Source organism: Ostrinia furnacalis, unplaced genomic scaffold (assembly GCF_004193835.3).
Source record: "Ostrinia furnacalis isolate ACB-3 unplaced genomic scaffold, ASM419383v2 OfSCF4658, whole genome shotgun sequence".
Lineage (NCBI taxonomy): Eukaryota > Metazoa > Arthropoda > Insecta > Lepidoptera > Crambidae > Ostrinia > Ostrinia furnacalis.
In genome coordinates, this window is record NW_021134897.1 from 82,782 (window position 1) to 101,709 (window position 18,928).

General features: G+C 38.6%; 1 protein-coding gene across 1 annotated transcript in view; it reads left to right on the forward strand.

The window, feature by feature from the left end:
* The window catches only part of Ubr1 (Ubr1 ubiquitin ligase), a 59,657-nt gene extending 43,791 nt beyond the window's left edge, over positions 1–15,866 (forward strand). Inside the window, exons 23-28 of the mRNA XM_028314295.1 lie at positions 775–1,007; positions 1,710–1,959; positions 4,304–4,486; positions 5,853–6,845; positions 14,728–14,904; positions 15,620–15,866. Of these exons, the coding sequence (XP_028170096.1) occupies positions 775–1,007; positions 1,710–1,959; positions 4,304–4,486; positions 5,853–6,845; positions 14,728–14,904; positions 15,620–15,766 (1,983 nt within the window). The 3' untranslated portion in view covers positions 15,767–15,866. The remainder of the gene's footprint in view (positions 1–774; positions 1,008–1,709; positions 1,960–4,303; positions 4,487–5,852; positions 6,846–14,727; positions 14,905–15,619) is intronic.
* Positions 15,867–18,928: the final 3,062 nt, after the last annotated feature.

Below are 18,928 nucleotides of genomic sequence, written 5' to 3' on the forward strand. Positions count from 1 at the left end.
TCCTCATACTGATCTGATGACGGGTTGGGAAGGCCTGAATTTTGCATAATAATATATGACTGAGATTTTGTGATCGCAATCTTTGTGGTAGTTTCTATTCTGAACACTACCACGCGGCAAAATTATGTCGCTTGTCAAATATTATACTCTGTGAGCGATGCTCGCTTCGCGTTGTCAATATAATCATCATTTCCGTCACTGGACGTCCACTGAATATAGGCCTCCCCCGATGATTCCCATAATGACCGGTTGGTAGCGGCCTGTATTAGCACCTTCCTGCTATTATCATGAAGTCGTCGGTCCACCTTATGTGATTATTATCGTGATATAATGCTTAATTAAATACAACATACATCTGTTTCCGCAATTTATTACATCGATCTTGTCGCGACAAGGAACAATTCCCGTGCTTTTAAGCGATTTTGTATTAAATATTATTGGCAGGTAGCTAATTACTCATAAGATAGGCCTCCTTAATTTAATTTATTGTCCGTGGTGCATAATCTTTTCTTAAAGGTTTTAAACCTTTTTTTGTCACCTGTCATCCGCTTTGCAATGGAGGGAAGTCGAGCCTTAATTTCGAACTCTTATGTTCTTCTGATTAATTTCGTTGCGAGTCCAATGACAGTTTAACTTTCCCCCGGGACAAACTTGACCTTCATTGGTTGGGTTTTTGTGGCGGTCAAGCTGTAGATCCTGGCTACACAGGAGTTGCAGTGGTGGGAACAAGAGGTGGGAATAGTCCCGTTTATGTGATTATTATGTATTCTCCAGGCCCGCGTAGAAGCAACAGCCGCGCCACTAGTCCTAGTAGCCTTCGTGCAACATTCCTCCGTGTTAAACCGCGCGCGCGTCGGCTCGGACGGACGGCGGCCGGGCGCGTGGCGTGCAGCGCACTTACCGGCTGGACTGGGCGCGCAACCGCACGTGTCGTCGTGCGGGCACGCGCTGCACGCGCGCTGCTGGCGGAAGTATCTGGATAACGTGCTGGATAAGGAGAACCGACGGTGAGCAAAGCATTTAATGGCATATAAGGCGAACTTAATACCATAAGGCATTCTCTACCAGTTTACCTTAGAGCTAAATAGAAAAATCTGCATCACTGGAGGAGAATGACAGGTGGCATTAAGTTCGCCTTATGTACTGGATTTTATGTGCTTGTACATTATAAATCACTGTGGAATCTTCTACACTAGCGTCTTTCAAGAGTCTTCATATCTTAGCTTCGTCGCCTTGCTAGCGCCTGCGCAGCATCGTCACGGCGCATTAACTCTCTTTAATTTTTGACGTGTCATCTACTAAATTACTCGACTAGTGCAACCAAGGCTTCAAGATCCGCCGCCCAGTACAAAGACCACAAAATAATAGACAACGGTATAATTCGTCTTCGTGTCAGCCAAATGATATCCACTGATGGACAAAGATAACAATAACTGGTCTTGCGCTGCCCACATCCATCATTTTTGCGACCTAGATCGTCCGTCCACCGAGTGGAAGGCCTGCCTACACTACGTCTTCCGATCCATGTTCGCTACTCCAGAACTTTCCTCGTTTTTTGGGTGACCTTGAGCCGTCTTATAAGGCCCATGGCTCATATTTAATTACCAAAATATCATCTTCTGTTGACACGGACTATAGCTGCAGTCACATGTCGATATCTGTCATAAAATCACCTAACAACAAAACAGTAACTCATAATCTCTCCACAGACCATACCGCCTCCGCCAGCCGGCCGCTTTCGACGTCGAAAAGAAGGAATACCTATGCCCTCTCTGCGAACGACTTTGCAACACGGCGTTACCGATTCTGCCGGCGCCGGCGCATCCCGCCGGAACGCCGCCGCCGGTTACGGAGGAGGCGTATGCCATCGCCTCCGGACTTATTCTGTCACTACGTCACCAGGTGGCGCTTAGTCCCGCACACGTCTGCACTGAAATGTGCGAGGAATTGCACAAACAGGTCAGTTAGTTTTTTTTGCAATCATCATCATCATTTCAGCCATAGGACGTCCACTGCTGAACATAGGCCTCCCCCAATGCTTTCCATGTTGATCGATTGGCAGCGGTCTGCGTCCAGCGCTTCCCTGCTACCTTTACGATGTCATCGGTCCACCTTGTAGGTGGACGTCCCACGCTGCGTTTTCCGCTACGCGGCCTCCATTCCAGAACCTTTCTGCTCCATCGGCCGTCAGTTCTGCGTACTATGTGCACTGCCCATTGCCACTTCAGCTTGCTAATCCGTCGGGCTATGTCAGCGACTTTGGTTCGTTTACGTTTTTTGCAAATAGGCTTTTAATAAGCACTTTTACACGTCCCAATATTAACCCTACCACTGCTTCGGGGCAATAAATGGGCCAGTGCTGAGAAAAAGCAGCGCAAGAAACTCAGTCACTATTGACAGCCTCCATTTCAAAGGTTTTGTTTAGCTGTATTTTTTGACATCAGGGGTGCTACTCCAAAACGCTGCTTACGTAGTTTCGGATCTATCTGTCACCTTCGGCCATGCTGGCATCTCGCTTTGTGCGAGAGGGATGGCAACATACGAAGCTTTGGATGACGTTTTTTGGAGTAACCCCGCTCCTCGCCAGATAGCCATGGCTTACTCACTAATAAAATCAAGCGACATCCTTGTGACTTGGGTTGGATCAGCACCATCAATAGTGCACTGGCACTGATTACCTTAACCTTTTCGCAGTCACTGAGCACTTAACATTTCATTTTTAGTGAAGAAAAAATTGAGCACCTAACATTTCACTTTAGTAAAAAAAACAGGGGGTTTTGAATGCTACTGCTTCCTTTCAATAGAAGTTGTTAAATATTGACACATTATTCCAATGACTAACTGCATATCATGTCTGCTTTAACAATACACTCCACCAAGCCCGGCCCCGTTTTGTTCTTTAATACATAATACATTATTTTATCATTGCTAAAGCCCGGTCTGTGAGCACGTAGAATTTTGTCCAATGCTCGCACACTCATTGCGGGCGCGCGTCGCACAGTCGCGACAGCAATATAATTACGCGCGAGCGATAAGGATGGGTAGCTTGGGGTCATTAGACAAAATTCTACGTGCTCGCAGACCAGACTATACCTGACGACGTGATAGCCACCGTATGCATTAACCCACCTTATTTCCCGAACGAATCTGTTTTTAACCAATTTTTGAGAGTAACACATTTCTCTTTTCTACAGCTAACATTAAAAAATTACGATGGCGATATAGCCTTTGTAAGTACTCAATCAATTGTTAAAACTAATTGTTGTGGCTTTGCATGTGTTATGCTGCAATAATGATTTATAGAAATTGACATTTCGCTTCTTCTACTATTAAATAAATTGGTGTTCTAGTTTTAATCTTTTACGAATGAGTGACATACCTATTTAATTTATAATTTGATATAGTTAATTCTGTAAATAAATTGCCCTTGTAGAATGCAAATATGCTGATAATATGACTACAGACGCTTGTGATGTTTTAAATCATCATCATCATCAACAGCCCTTTACAGTCCACTGCTGGACTATGAGCCTCCTCCACTATAGTGGAGGGTTTTGCCATAATCTCCACGCTTGGCAGGCGGGTTGGAGATCGCAGTTTAAAAGATTGATGTTTTTCAGAGAGTGCTGCTGCCCATTCTCTGTTTGATGTGTAGTCCCTAAGTCGCCTCTTACGACACCCGCGGGAAGAGTAGGGGTTGGTGACAAATGTATTCTACTCTGCCGTCACCACACGGCATGTTTTAAATACCTTGCTGAAAATACATTATNAAATACCTTGCTGAAATTACATTATGCTTCCTTTGTTGTCACGAAATATTTGGTCTAGTAACTGTTTTTGAGATAACGCATTCAATGTATTTAGCGTAGCGCACATAGTGCGACGCTTTTTATATTCGTCAAGTATGTGCCCTATTACTATTTATAGTCGTCAATACAAAGAGGTGACAACAATCAAATGGTGTCGGTGTCGGACAGCCGATTCTGGACTTGCCGAGGATTGGTAGTCCCGCATTATATTAAGCGTAACTCGAGGTGTTAATGCCGGTTGCAGAACAAGAGATAAGTTAATGAATGCTGCTGACATGTATCGGAGTTCTGGGCTGACACTATGTAGGTTTGTTGTCGACACGATAAGAAGAAGCTTAGCTAGGTCAGTTTAGTTTAGCTCGCATAGCTGACGCTGTTTTCCATATTTGTAGACTGCGATTTATACAAACACTCGACTTGCAACCAGCATAATGGGACTTAGTTTGTGCATTTGTTCAAAAAATGTTCCAACACCAAGTTTAAACCCCTTCCAGGCGCGAGCTCGAAGCGTGGGAGCGATGTCTTCAGACATGGAGGAGGAGGCTTCAGACGAATCGGAGGTGTATGTGTCCACTCACGCGGAGAACCTCCTCGCGCCCGCCTTCAGGGCGCTCTTTGAGGACGAGGTGCCGGTGTACCACGACCAGACCAAGTCGCTGATCGAGAGCTTCTGCAGTGTGAGTATCAGATTTTTAAAGATTATTCCCGTTAGCCCCTCGTACTAACCTAAATATGCTTGTGTCACGAGTGAGCTCATCACAATAGTCGAGCGGCGGCAGAGATCGAACTCGCGTTTCCCTAATCACGAGTCGGCCAGACCGACCCCGTCACCTTTCGGCTATCGTGGCTTCAATAAAGCTTGATGAAGCAATAAAGCTTAGGCTTCAATAAGAAAATGGTCATGAGAGGCCAATAGGTGAAAGTTTTATAGAGATTCTTCTCGCGCTAGCCTTCAGGGCGTTCTTTGAAGACGAGGTGCCGGTGTACCATGACCAGACCAAGTCGCTGATCGAAGTTTCTGCAGTGTGAGTACTGGAAATAGTTATAAAAGGCAAATAGGTGAAAGCTTTTATAGATTCTCCTCGCGCTAACCTTCAGGGCGCTCTTTGAGGACGAGGTGCCGGTGTACCACGACCAGACCAAGTCGCTGATCGAGAGCTTCTGCAGCGTGAGTATTTGAAATGGTTATAAAAGACAAATAGGTGAAAGCTTTTATAGATTCTCCTCGCGCTAACCTTCAGGGCGCTCTTTGAGGACGAGGTGCCGGTGTACCACGACCAGACCAAGTCGCTGATCGAGAGCTTCTGCAGTGTGAGTATTAGAATTAGTCATGAATTGTCGTAAAAGTAATTTGAACCCTTTTTAATCAGGATTGCTTAACCAGTGGTGGAATTGTGTGAAGCAAAAATGATTACCATTTGATAGTTCATAACGTACGATTAATTTGTCAAAGGCTTTGTTTAACTGACTTTATCGTACGTTATGAACTGTCAAATTATTACAATTGCTTTACACAATTCCACCACTGGCCTAAAAAAGGCATTGGTATTCAACCGTATCTTCTCAGCATAAAGTTCAAATTGATGTGGGCTCTGAAGATACCAGAGCCTGGTTAGGTAGGAGGAAGTAATGCATTTTGTCACGTCGTTGGTAGGTACGAGTAACAAACTGTAAATTCTTTTGCAAATATTGTTCAATTTCGAAAACTTTCTATTGGTAAATAATATCTTATAAGGTCAATGTGAGAATGTATATTTTAATAATAGAATGAAAGATACGAGAGGAGTGACAAAGTAATTTATAAAAATTGTTTCCATTTTGACAACGTTTCTTCGTGAAATTTTTAGTTTTAACACAAGCTTCGAGTGTGTTACGCTTCAAATTCGTATTACTTTGTACATTTACATGTATTACCTGTCTTTTAGGATAAAATATTGGTTAGTTTTGTGATGATTGGCAAAAAAAACTCCATTACTTTAGCTTCTGTTTCATCGGAACAAATGAAGAGCACTTTAAATACATGTTTGTGTATACCTTCCACAGATCCTGCCGCCCATATGCGGGTTAACAGAATCAGGCGGGATGACGTCTCTCGCCGCGTTATACCGCGCCACCGCCTACAGCGTGCTCAGCTGCTGCGCTGTGCTGCGTGCCGAGCATCGCCCGCTACTCGGCGAGCTACCAGCAAGACACCGCGACGCATTGCACGTGCTAATAAGGCTCGCAGCGGCCGCGCCAGCCGCCTGGCCCAGCCCGAGGCATCTGGCGCACCACGCGCTATGCTCGCTGCACGCGCTTGAGCATACCTCACCGTTAGCCCATGAACCATTTGGAACCCTCGTTGCGGTTGTATTAACCATACCTGCACTGTTCTGCAAGCCAGCTGGACCAGCCAGACCGACAAATCTCGCAAGAATGTTGACGATCCAGGCGTTCAGAGCGCTGCTAATGCGCTGTCTCCTTATCATGGACTTCAGTAACTGCCGAAGCGAACCCATGGAGGGCCAGGAAGACTTCGAAAGACCTGACGATTTGATCAACTTAGTACCATTACTAGGCGAACTCCGCCAAGGAAATATCGACGAGAATCTTAATCCAACCGAAGTGTGGGATATGATCAAGAACCAGTGCCTCGGCTTTCTTCGCTGCTGCTGCCTGTTCTTCCACTTTTTAAGTGACGTAATGCCGCCTACAGAGCTGACGGTAGTCGGCGGGGATACCTGGGAAACCATGTGTGGATATCTAGACCTGCCTATGACGTTCAGGGAGCTTTTAGACGCTCCTCTAGCTAGGAAGAAGATGCGGGAATGGCTAGGGTTGACCACAGAATGGCCACCAATGAGTGTGCTCTTAGAACCGGTGGAGCCGCCTCGTTTAGTGCCGTTGCCTGAAGATTTCTCGGAGTTAATGAACATAGTTTCAGAGTTCTCGTGTCCCAACTCCGAGCGCGAGGATAGCAAGTATCCTACTATGTGTCTCGTATGCAGCAAGATATTGTGCTCACAAAGCTACTGCTGCCAGACGGAAATTAGGAAGGTGAGAATCTTTTAAAAAAAATTTATGTTTAATTTACATGCAGGGAGGGGTTGTGTTGGGCTCTACTACCAGGCCTTTTTTATGCAGTACAAGGCTAGGTACTTGATCTAATGTTAAGTGAGGTGCAATCTAGGGTGGTATAGTCAGCGTCAAATAGTACGTGACATCCAAAGTAGCCAAAAGTTGACAATTCCTAACCGATAAAAACCGCTGACTGTATACAGGGTGTCAAATTCAAATTCAAATTCAAAACGTTTATTTGCCAAAAACACAGTTATACAGGGTGACAATATTAAATAGGATCATGTGTTTAGTCTGCTCGCAGACGTGCAAAAATTACAGGATTCAATAGTATGTCAAATAATTAAGAAAATGTCAATTTAAAATTAAATTAATACATATCAATGTCGCCAATTAAAATATTCCTTATAACTATAAAAACATTTGTCCAAAAGCCAGCAAGTCAATCTGCTTTTAAATATAGGGCTTTGGAGTACTTAAGTTCTTCCGGTATTCTTCTATCACTTACAAACTAGGTAGTAACTTACAAGCGCATAGTAGTAAAGATTATCAAGCAGTGTATCAACCATATTTATCACAACCTGAATTTCAAATATTCGTCAATTGAATAAAAAGTTTTATCTAATAGCCATCTACGCAACTCTGTTTTGAAACTATTTAACGGTAGTTCACTAATGTTGCATGGTAATTTATTATAGATGGTTTTGCACATATCATAACAATTTTTTTGAAATCTTCGTGTTTTTGGGACTGTTTCTAACACCAGTCTCTGACAATTTCGCGTTGATCTTGGGTATAATTGTTTCGCTTGTAAGAACTTGTGATTATTTTTTTTAACAAACACACTCACTTCTAATATATAAAGGCATGGTAGGGTCAGTATTTGAAGCGATTTGAAATATGTCAAACAAGATATATCAGGTGCTATATTACATATAGCCCTGATGCATCGTTTTTGGGCGATGAATAGTTTTTTTATGTTAGTTCCATTTCCCCAAATTAATAAACCATATCTTAAAACTGACTCCACATACGCATAATAAGCAGTAATGGCCGTATTTATGTTTGCAACTTTAGTCAATTTGTATAAAGCAAAAGCGAAACCGTTTATTTTGTTGCAAACCTTCTCTATTTGGTTTTCCCAATTTAATTTTGGATCTAAAATCAAGCCTAAGAAAGTTACATTATCCGCGTTCCGTAGAATTTGTCCATTAAAATATATGTCAACTGTTTGATTTTTGAAGTTATTAAAATTGATCATATGAGTTTTTGATAAATTTATTGTAAGGTTATTTTTTTCAAGCCATTCAATTACTGATGTCATTGCATTTAGGATGTCATGTTTATGTTGATCTAGTGAACAGTTCTTGTCGGTAGTAACTATAATCGATACATCATCCGCAAAAAGTACAGTCTTTTGTTCCGTTACGTTTGGCAAATCATTTATGTACAATATAAATAATAGCGGGCCGAGCACACTTCCTTGTGGAACACCAAATTTATATATTTCTTGTTCCGATTTATATGTCTGAGCAACTGAATTTGAATCCAGTTGCGTGATCTCTACATATTGTGTTCTTTTAATAAGGTACGATTTTAGCCAATTTAAAGCAGGCCCCCTTATTCCGCTGCGTTCAAGTTTGAGTAATAGTTGGTCGTGAGATACACAGTCGAAAGCTTTCGACATATCTAAGAATATTGCTGTTGTGTAGTTTTTAATGTTAACACTATGTAAAACATCATTTATTAAGTCAAATGCCGCATGCGTTGTCGATTTATCTTTTTGAAAGCCGTATTGGTATTTTTTAATTATGTCAAATTTACTAAAAAAGGATGTCAACTGATTATGCATGACTTTCTCAAAAACCTTTGATACAACCGAGAGAATCGCTATTGGTCTGTAATTAGATATGTCTTTTTTATCGCCCTTTTTGAATAATGGTTTCACGGTGGAAATTTTTAGCTTTTCGGGAAATTGTCCTGTGTGTAATGACAAATTAACTAAAAAAACCAACACAGGACTAAGTTCATCTTTACACATTTTTAGAACTTTTGTGCATAGACCATCATACCCTTCGGACTGAGTGTTTTTTAACGTCATTATAACTTTTTTAATGTAGTCATCATCTACAGGTGTCAAAAAAATACTATTTTGTAGGTTGCTATTTAGTGTGTTTTCTATATTTGCATTTGCTTTATTGGTTTCATTAATAAAATAATTGTTAAATGTTGAGGCAATACTCATAGGGTCAGTAATTTCCTCCCCATTTATTATTATGTTATTTATATAGTTTTTATTACACATCCCCCTTGTTTCATTTTTTATAATCGTCCATGTTGCTTTGCATATGTTTTTACTTGAAGATACATATTTTTGATTGGTTAGTCTTTTAGAATAGTTAATACATTTCTTAAACAACTTGTTATAGTGAATGTATTTGGATCGATTTACATTATTTTTATTTGAATAGTATTTGAAACGGAGTGATCTTTTTGTAATACTACTTTTTTTGAGACCCTTTGATATCCATTTAGGTTTAGTTGATGTACTATTTTTCGATCTTATTACCGGAAAACAAAGATTATAAATAAGAAGTAATATATCATAAAATTCATCAAAAGCAGGATTTAATTCAATTTGGTTATATACATTAGAAAAAGAAAGACTACCTAAATATTCTTTGAATTTATAAATATTTTCTAATGAATAACACTTTTTAAAAGTAAATATAGAGCTGGGTATTTCATGTTTTTGTTTTAGGGTTAATTTTAATACTTGTGCAGTATCATGATCTGATAACCACAAAGTCAGAACATAGGCAATTGCACCCTCTGTGTTACTCAGTATTAAGTCGAGACATGCATTTCCTCTTGTGGGTTCATTAATATGCAGTAAAAAGTTATATTTTTTTAAGAAATCATTTAGCCGTGTTGTATTTTGATTTTTTTCTAGCATGTTGATATTTAGATCTCCAGCAACAATTATTTTCTTTTTTGAAAACTTTACTAAGCATCTATGCAGCAACATATCAATCTTTTCAAAGAAACAATCAACATGTCCTTTAGATTTTGATGGAATTCTATAGATGCATACAATAATTAAATTATTTGTAGTTAGATTGATTGCACAACATTCGAAGTGATGTGCCACAGACAAGTCATCAAAACATGTTAATTTCTTATATTCTAATCCTGTTTTTATTAAAATGCAAGATCCACCTCTTTTGTTTTGTCTTGAGTAATTTGATCCTAATTTAAAGTTTTGTATGTTAATGTTACTTTCATCACCACGCCTAACAAAAGTTTCAGTGAAACATAACACATCAGGACTTGTTTCAGGTTTAATATTAGAAAAAGATAACTCAATGACCTCCTTCTTTGATAAAAGGCCATGAATATTTTGGTGCAGGATAGTTATTACATTACTGGCTTTAGGCTCGAAAAAATGTCTCGTTTTGGCACTGGATAGGATTTGGTGATTTGTGACTGCAGTTTGATTTTAATTTGTCAATTTTTTTGAAATAATAGGGTATCGTACCCTTTTTAGGGGCGATACTTTTTTGAGAGATCTCTTTTTTACTTTGTTCTGAGAGTATAGTTGATAACTTAATGTGATTTCGTATAAATTCATATGATAAATAATGGTTCTTGTATTTAATATAGTTGATACAATGAATGATTTTGTCAATTAAGTAATTTTTAAATTCAATGTCATTAAAATTAAAATTAGAATTAAATTTATACATGTCAATATGTGAACAGAAAGTAAAATGTTTTGACCATAATTTTATATAATAATTTAGTGTCATTTCGTTAAAGCAAGAGTTATAATAAATAGGTAACATAATAACAGAAGCGTTGTTTAGTTCGTTCAACATAACACAAATATTTGAATGTAGTTTATGTATATCGGTGTCGTATCCACCAAAGCCCAATATTACAATGTCATCACGCTTCAAACATCTCCCGAAACTTTTACAATGCTTCAATATTTCGGTGCTGGTGGCTTCAGGGATGATATGAGCACTGGTTTGATAAGGTTTTAGCCGTCGTTCCACATTAGATTTCAAGAAAAGGGCTGATAGCCCTCTCAATTTTTCATCTCCAATAATATGAATCTGGCTTTTTGTGTGTTTTGCAGTACTAGCACCCTCTGTTGACAAATTGTTGAGATTTTGTGGATTTAGTGTTCGTTCATCAGTCGTCGCTTTTTCTTGATGTATCAGTAGTTCCTCCATGCAAGAATGGTACCGATGTTTTACACCTGATGTCGCTATTTTCTTTTTGACGCTAGTGCTTAATGGAGTTTTGCAAATGTGATCGTCTGCGCGTGAGTAGTTCAACTGTTTTACGCCCGATGTCGCTGCTTTCTTCTTAATCTTCGTATTTTTTGGAGTTTTGCAAATGTGTGTTAGCTGATCAATTTTCAAGTCGTATTCCGCAAGCTTTTTTGTCAGTGTGTGATTTTCCAATGCTAAAATCGATAACTCATTTTCCGCAATTTCAAGTTTTTCTTCCAATTTCCGAGTTTTCTGTTTTAATTCGTTAATTTCTTCTTTATAATTGGCACGCATTGTTGAAAGACTTCGGTTAAAGTCAGTTTTTGGTGAAAATATCAAAGAAGAGTTTTCTGCTTCCTCATCTGATAATGAGTCAAATGAGTTTTTCGTTGATATGTTTATTTCATACTTGTTGCGATGTGTGATATTGTTTTGTTCGTCGTTGAAGCTACTCATGGAAGGAGCAGGGCTTGTAGGTTGGTGAGACAGAGATTTTCTTCTTGTATTTGGTACTGTGTAGCATGCGTCGCATTTGTAACCTTTTTTATTTGCTGGCGTCATAATTTTAAAGCGTTGAAATGATACGCTTGTACAGTCCAAGTGAAAGCATTTATTGCATACTGAACACACTAAAAGCTGTTTATTTACAATAGCTTTGTTGCATTTCATACACTTTGAACCGCTTGGCGCCATCTTCCGGCCGAGCCTGGTACTATTTGTATCACAATCGAAATCAATGAAACGTCGATATGTTGGATGAAATTGATCCGATGTCAATAGATGGCGTTGACGTAACACTTCACGCGAATATGGTCTCATTAACTAGTGCAGTAGTGTTCATATTCCCAATGGCACTGTCAAAGATTTAAATAAAAATAACGAAAAATTTAAAGTCACCAATGTTTATCTTGGAAATTTGTCCACAGTATAGCACTCAGTTCACTATTGTTTTTCATACAGTTTATCTGAACGTTTTGAAAACCCACGGTTATGTTTGTTTTATGTTGATTAACAAATAACAGTCACTTTTCACTGAAGATTTCACAGAATAGTTTTTGTCCATTTTCTCACACATCATTGTTTGTTTTTGAAGGATAACACTCTCACACGGTATTTAGACAGTTCTTCACATGTTTTTAATAAATTCACTCAAATACGTCGAAAATTTACATTTTTAAAATACAATTTTATACGGAGCCAATGTTTACATGGCACGTAGCGCCATCTATTCCCGTAATGTAACGTCAAGCCGGAACTGGGTGTTGAGGCAAGTTGTGCTGGTTATCAGAAAAATATAAAAAAAAAATCTATGTGGCATATTTTAAAAATAATAGGCATTTAAAAAAAATCTAAAAATTCTACTCCAGGTGACGGTCCTTTTGCTCGTGTTGCCACAAATCTTCACTTTTTCCAAAATTTTTTTTTGTTATGTAACCCTGAATAATGCTTCTCTAAATTGTTATCAAAATTACAAAACCAGCTGCTCCAGCTTGGATGAAAAAAATACATTATTCTCAAAAAAAANTTTATCTTTTTGAAAGCCGTATTGGTATTTTTTAATTATGTCAAATTTACTAAAAAAGGATGTCAACTGATTATGCATGACTTTCTCAAAAACCTTTGATACAACCGAGAGAATCGCTATTGGTCTGTAATTAGATATGTCTTTTTTATCGCCCTTTTTGAATAATGGTTTCACGGTGGAAATTTTTAGCTTTTCGGGAAATTGTCCTGTGTGTAATGACAAATTAACTAAAAAAACCAACACAGGACTAAGTTCATCTTTACACATTTTTAGAACTTTTGTGCATAGACCATCATACCCTTCGGACTGAGTGTTTTTTAACGTCATTATAACTNAAAAATACATTATTCTCAAAAAAAAAAATTCAAAATAAAAATTTTGCCTAGTTTAAACTGACTGTACTGAAAAAAAAATGTAAAACGCGAGTGTGGCAAGTGACGTCATAATTTGGCGCATTTAGTAAGGATTCCAAAATGGTATAACACTTGGTAAATTTTTGCTGTAATTGTCGACAATTTTTGGTTTTTTGGAAATAGCGGGACTATTTAACTTTATTTACCTTGGTTAAAAATTTTTAACTTTATTTACCTTGGTTAAAAATTATTATTCTAATGTGCCCAAAATTCACAGAAACTTTTGTCACCATGACAGGAATTAGTAGATGACATACTGTGACAAAAGTCCTTCCTCTGCCTGCACTTGTACTTGGTAACAGGGATAATAAGGATATGAAGTTTCGGTTATGGATACGGTTACGGATATTAGAATAATATTATACCGGTTTCNACACAATGTTTTTCAAATCTTCCTCAGTGAAAGTTTGGTATTTTAAAGCCTACTCGTAACGAGCTGTTTTGGTCTTTTCTGAGAGCCATGGCTTCTTTCTGGCTGTATAGCCCTTAAGCCCAGCTTCTTGGAGTCTTCTGCGAGTTGTTCTTGCAGAAATTGGCGTATTAATTTCAGCTGATAACTCAGCAGCGAGGTCGGAAGAAGTTTTTTTATGATTTTTCAAAGACTAACAATACTACAGTATCATAGCTAAACATCTCGAAACGTGTTTTATTGCACGTTGTGCCGTGAGTTTATGTTTCAAAACCTGTCAAGGAAAGGTTTTTATCAAATATCTTTGAGTATCTTTTATAGTTATCATGTATAAGCAGTATTTAGGGGGTGCTCAATACTTTTGGCCAAGGCTGTACATTACGGGACACCCTGTATATCTGCCCAGTAAATTCCTATTCACTCTTGTCTTAAAGAGACCCGGATTATAGTGTTTGGTAAAGGCAACAGGGCCGCCTATCCTGTTTAGTTTCTAAAATCTGATGATGATGATACCTTCTGTAGTGCTGTGAAACTTGTTTATCGCAAGCACTCACTGTCGGAGGTGAATCGTGCCTTAGATGATAGTTAAATTTTTTTTAAAAAACTGTCATACATTTAGGCGGGTTTTAGAATCGCGATGACCGCTCGCTGATCATCAAAATGTATGTAATTAAAGGGAACGTTCCTGAGTGACGCTGATCGCTCGGCGCCGACGCACCATACATTTCGGCCGTCAGCGCTGACGGTCAGCGTGCGTCAGCGTGATTCTAAAACCATCCTCAATGTCATTTTTTACGCAGTCACTAGTGAAGACTGAAGACTAAGCCCTCAGCTTTGGTCACTTTGGTCAATAGGCTAGTTTCCTAAAAAAATTTTTTTAGTCCGTAATGTTTAATATCAAAAAATATTGGACATGTATATTTTTATTTGTCAATCTAACAAATAATTACATAGTTATGGTGCGTTGAAGTTCCGCACGACGTCACAACGTGCGGCACTTTTATGCACGCATTGACGTCACGGGCCTCTTCTTATGAACTTTGGCGCGCTTTATCTCTTTAAATTTTCATTAGTTTGAAAAAGTGAAAAATACGTGTAGAGTATTTTTTAATAAGTTAACTGACGGACTAATTAAAACTCTTGCTTTTTGACCCAGGAAACATCCTTATTGTGGGCACGATCCACCTGCGATATGCGCTCTGATTGAAGCTAATATTGTTTTGTTGTGCCGCAGGGCCGCAGCGGCGGCACGGAGCACGTGGGAGCGGGCGTCGCTCACGCGCTATCCTGCGGCGCCGGAGCGGGAGTCTTCCTGCGCGTGCGGGACTGTGAGCTTATGCTACTGGCAGCGCCCGCGCGCGGCGCCATGCTGCCCGCGCCCTACCTCGACTCCTACGGCGAGACCGACCAGGTGAGCCACGACTGCTGCCCGCGCCCTACCTCGACTCCTACGGCGAGACCGACCAGGTGAGCCACGACTGCTGCCCGCGCCCTACCTCGACTCCTACGGCGAGACCGACCAGGTGAGCTGACTATAATGCCTTCCCAACTCACTTTTTCCAAGAAAATGTGCGGCAACGCGTGGAAGCGACACCAGCGCTGCGTAAAATCACGTCGACGCTGCGCGGGCGCTGGTAAGACGACGACGCTCGAAAGACGCTACTATGTCCCTGAGGATGATTGCCCTAGCTCATGCAGCATGCTATGTAGCAAGTTTGTACATAGCAGTTTAAAGTAAGATAGGCAGTCTATCTGTGGTTGACGATTCATCAGATGGGGTAATGCAGACCTAATGGTCAAAAGGGCTTCGTCGTTAGAGTGCTTTTGTCTGTCAAAGTGATTCTAATAGGTAAAATACATAAATGTAACGCAAGGTCTAGCCTTCGCGGCGTCACTTACAACTCGTTAATTATCAGTTGGCAAATTTTAATCTTTTTTGAAAATTATAAATAAATTGAAGAAGTCGAACTGCCTAAGAGAACCCACGACCTTCCGCTTGCCGGGCGACTGCTCTTCCAACTGAGCTACTTAGACACTGAATGAACCCGTCGAAATTTTCAAAATTAGTTTGAGATGCAACTCTTAACGCTAAAAATTTAATAATTTTAATCTTTGTTCCCTTTCAGGGTCTCCGCCGCGGCAACCCGCTGCACCTATGCCCGGAGCGCTATGAACAGCTCCGGATGACGTGGCTCTCTCACGGCGTGCACGAGCGCATAGCACGCGCTCTCGACTCCAACATGCTCGTCACCGCGCCCTGGCAGAACATGTGATTGCGCGCGCGCACAGGGCCTCACGACCATACACGTCATAGACAAGATCACCATAGACAAAACCACCATAGACGTCACGACCGACATCGACAAGATTATAGTTCCAAAATACTGAACTGTCCTATGCATGACATTGACAGTGGGGCGCCACCGTCAATACCGGATCGCTGGTTCCGATTTTTGCCATGTTGGAAACCATATAGTTGAACGATGGTAGCGCCCCCCTGTCATTGAGTTTGGTGGGACAGTTCAGCGTGGGTCATCTTTACCATAGACGTCACGACCGACATCGACAAGTTCACCATAGACGTCACGACCGATATAGACAAGATCATAGACGACATCATAGACGGCATCAGCGCATAAGGCACGAGCGCAAAGAACTGGCTCAACTACTACATCGGCAACAGGATTACCATAGACAATATTACTATGATCGAAATTACAGAGGACACAATAGACACCAATATCACCATGATCGAAATAGACGGAATCGCAGTGATCAACGAGACAACCATAGACAAACGCAGCAGCCCATAGACAACGCAACGCCAGTTATTGTTTATTCTGTGGCGTTATATTTGATAGGCCCAAACGGACAGTAAAAAATGATTCCTGACCTAGCGACCTGAGTACGTACCTGGTAAACGAGGTTTTTACATCAGTTGAATTTTTCAATTCTTACCTTACCCTAAATAAAAGCATTGTCCGTCACTGTAATGCCCGACCTTGTAGACATGATTCAAAATCCTTTAAACTTCTAAACCAATATACAGTGATAGTAGATCTTTTTGCCTTCCATGATGTACTGTTTTTAAAAGAAAGTATCCACAATGTAATCGATATCGACGAGTCTCTTACCGATTCAATCATCGACAGAGGCATTTTATTTGAAATATCACATTAGCTATTTCAGGTTATAGATTAAACTAAAAATTATTTATAAAATACTTGCACTCATAGTGTTACTCGTTAATAAAAATTTACAGTATTCGAGACGATTTATATTTTGAAAAGTACGTGCAATGTTTAATTAATAATAATTTTCAGTTAAAGCTAATGTTTGTATAAATTGGAAGTTTTGAAAATGTGATTCAGTCAGAGAAATTATTCATAAATTCAGGAAAATACTTGCAATATTTTCGCAAATATTATTTGTATTTTCATATTATTTATTTATGGTCATATCATTAGTGGAAAAATATTTTGTAATGATTTATTATATTTGCTAAAATGCAAACTGATTATACCGAGTAAGTATGCAATCGGTAATAGAACGTCTACGTTTTCAGTCTTGCCAGTTAGAATACGTTGTTTTAGGAAAATAAAAAGGATTTAATAACTTCAATAAGTGTTTCCAATTTTTATCAATAGACATTTTTATTAACATTAACCTTCTTATCTGAATTAAGCACTTTAATCTATTTTGTATTCATATATTGTCTAATTTTATATCTCTATCCATACTATAAACTGTTCTTAGTTCAGAAACACAGCATGTTATATCTGAAATACCTATTATTGATCTTTAAAAATATTAAATTAACTTAATATTCTGTCGATGTCTCCACGCCCCACGTAGTGACCATTGGTATTACCGAACTAAAGTAAACGTAAATAATTCCCAATAAAGTCTATTTTCGTCCAAAGAAGATTAATTACTACAGTCTGTGCTCGTTTCGTAACTCAATAAAATTTTATCCGCAATGAATATTTTTTGTAATAAAAGAATGCCTTCTTTGGAAGAAAATCAACAAGCTGTGTCTTTAAAAATATTCTTAAATAGTTAAAAATTGGTGTTTTAGTAAATTGATGTGTCCTTATAATATTGATTCGATGTTGAATGTCTCATGATTAATGATAGTTTTACTCGTATTTGTTAATAAATTGATAATGACTATTTAAATGGAGAAAATTTTAAAAGCTATGTATGTGTAGAGAAATACAGGTACATTCTCGATCTAACTAGATTTTATGCTAATCTGGTGTTTATCTTTGAATAAATAAGAGCCCTAGAAAACGCGGGCGCATGTTGATTAATGTCAACTAATTTACTTGTTCGTTAACGGAGAACGTGACTCTGCTGTATTGCACAAAAGGAGCAGCTAATGATTATATAGTTATTTTTATTTTTAGATTAAGGTTTGAACGCTAAATCCATAGGTAAATAAATAGTTCTAAAAATCCCATTAATTTGGATACAAAATTAACCAATTCGTTTAATAATTTTGTATTTTTCAGTACCTATTTAGTTAGTGTTGTGAGTACTAAGCACTACCCAGGTATCGTTTTTACTGTTTAGATTAATTTAACAATTAAATAGAGTGATTATTTACTAGTTTACTAGATAGAACTTTTTTCTGTTAATTGATTATTATTACATACAGGTTTACATACTTCTTGTGTGGTTAAGAAAGCAAATAGGAGTGAAAAATAATATGACACATCACGTTTTCTCTTCACACAAAGCAATTATAATGAAAAATAAACTGTCTACCCTATATTTATCGAAGTAGATATCGAACAGAACTAAAGAACATTGGTTTGACTTATACAAATATAAATCTGAACGAAGAGAAAATGTGTTGACGTAATTTTTGCACCTTGAGGGTAGCATGGAGTCCGCAGGGAACGGCTGTGTTATAACTCAATGCTGTTGAAGTAAGGTTGGACCGACGACTACCATATTCACCTGCCACGAGTTAGCCTAGTTTAGTATAGTTAGCCTGTTGAGCTTAGCTAAATAATTTGTTCTAATTGTTTGTTTCGTGCAATCTCTAAGTAACATTTTATTTTAATCTTTCTATTGTGTGTTGTTTGTTCTTTTTTCTAGTAGATTATGATTACGATGGATCTAAATGTAAGTAATTATAAAAACGCTTCGTTTATCCGTTTCTTTCACTATAAATCTTGTATTTTTGATGAATTATAGATTTAGCATCTATTAAATGTTTTCTATAAAATATTAACGTTAAGCTTTTGGAAATCACACTACACATTTGATGTATGATTTATTTTGTCTGTCTTGAAACAGGGAAGATTTATAATATATTATGAACTAAAATTTATTAAAACCAAATAATATAGTATATACCAAATCTCTACTTTTATTAGTTAAATAACTGAACTGATTTGCCACACGATTTTGAAGTCTAGCGCACC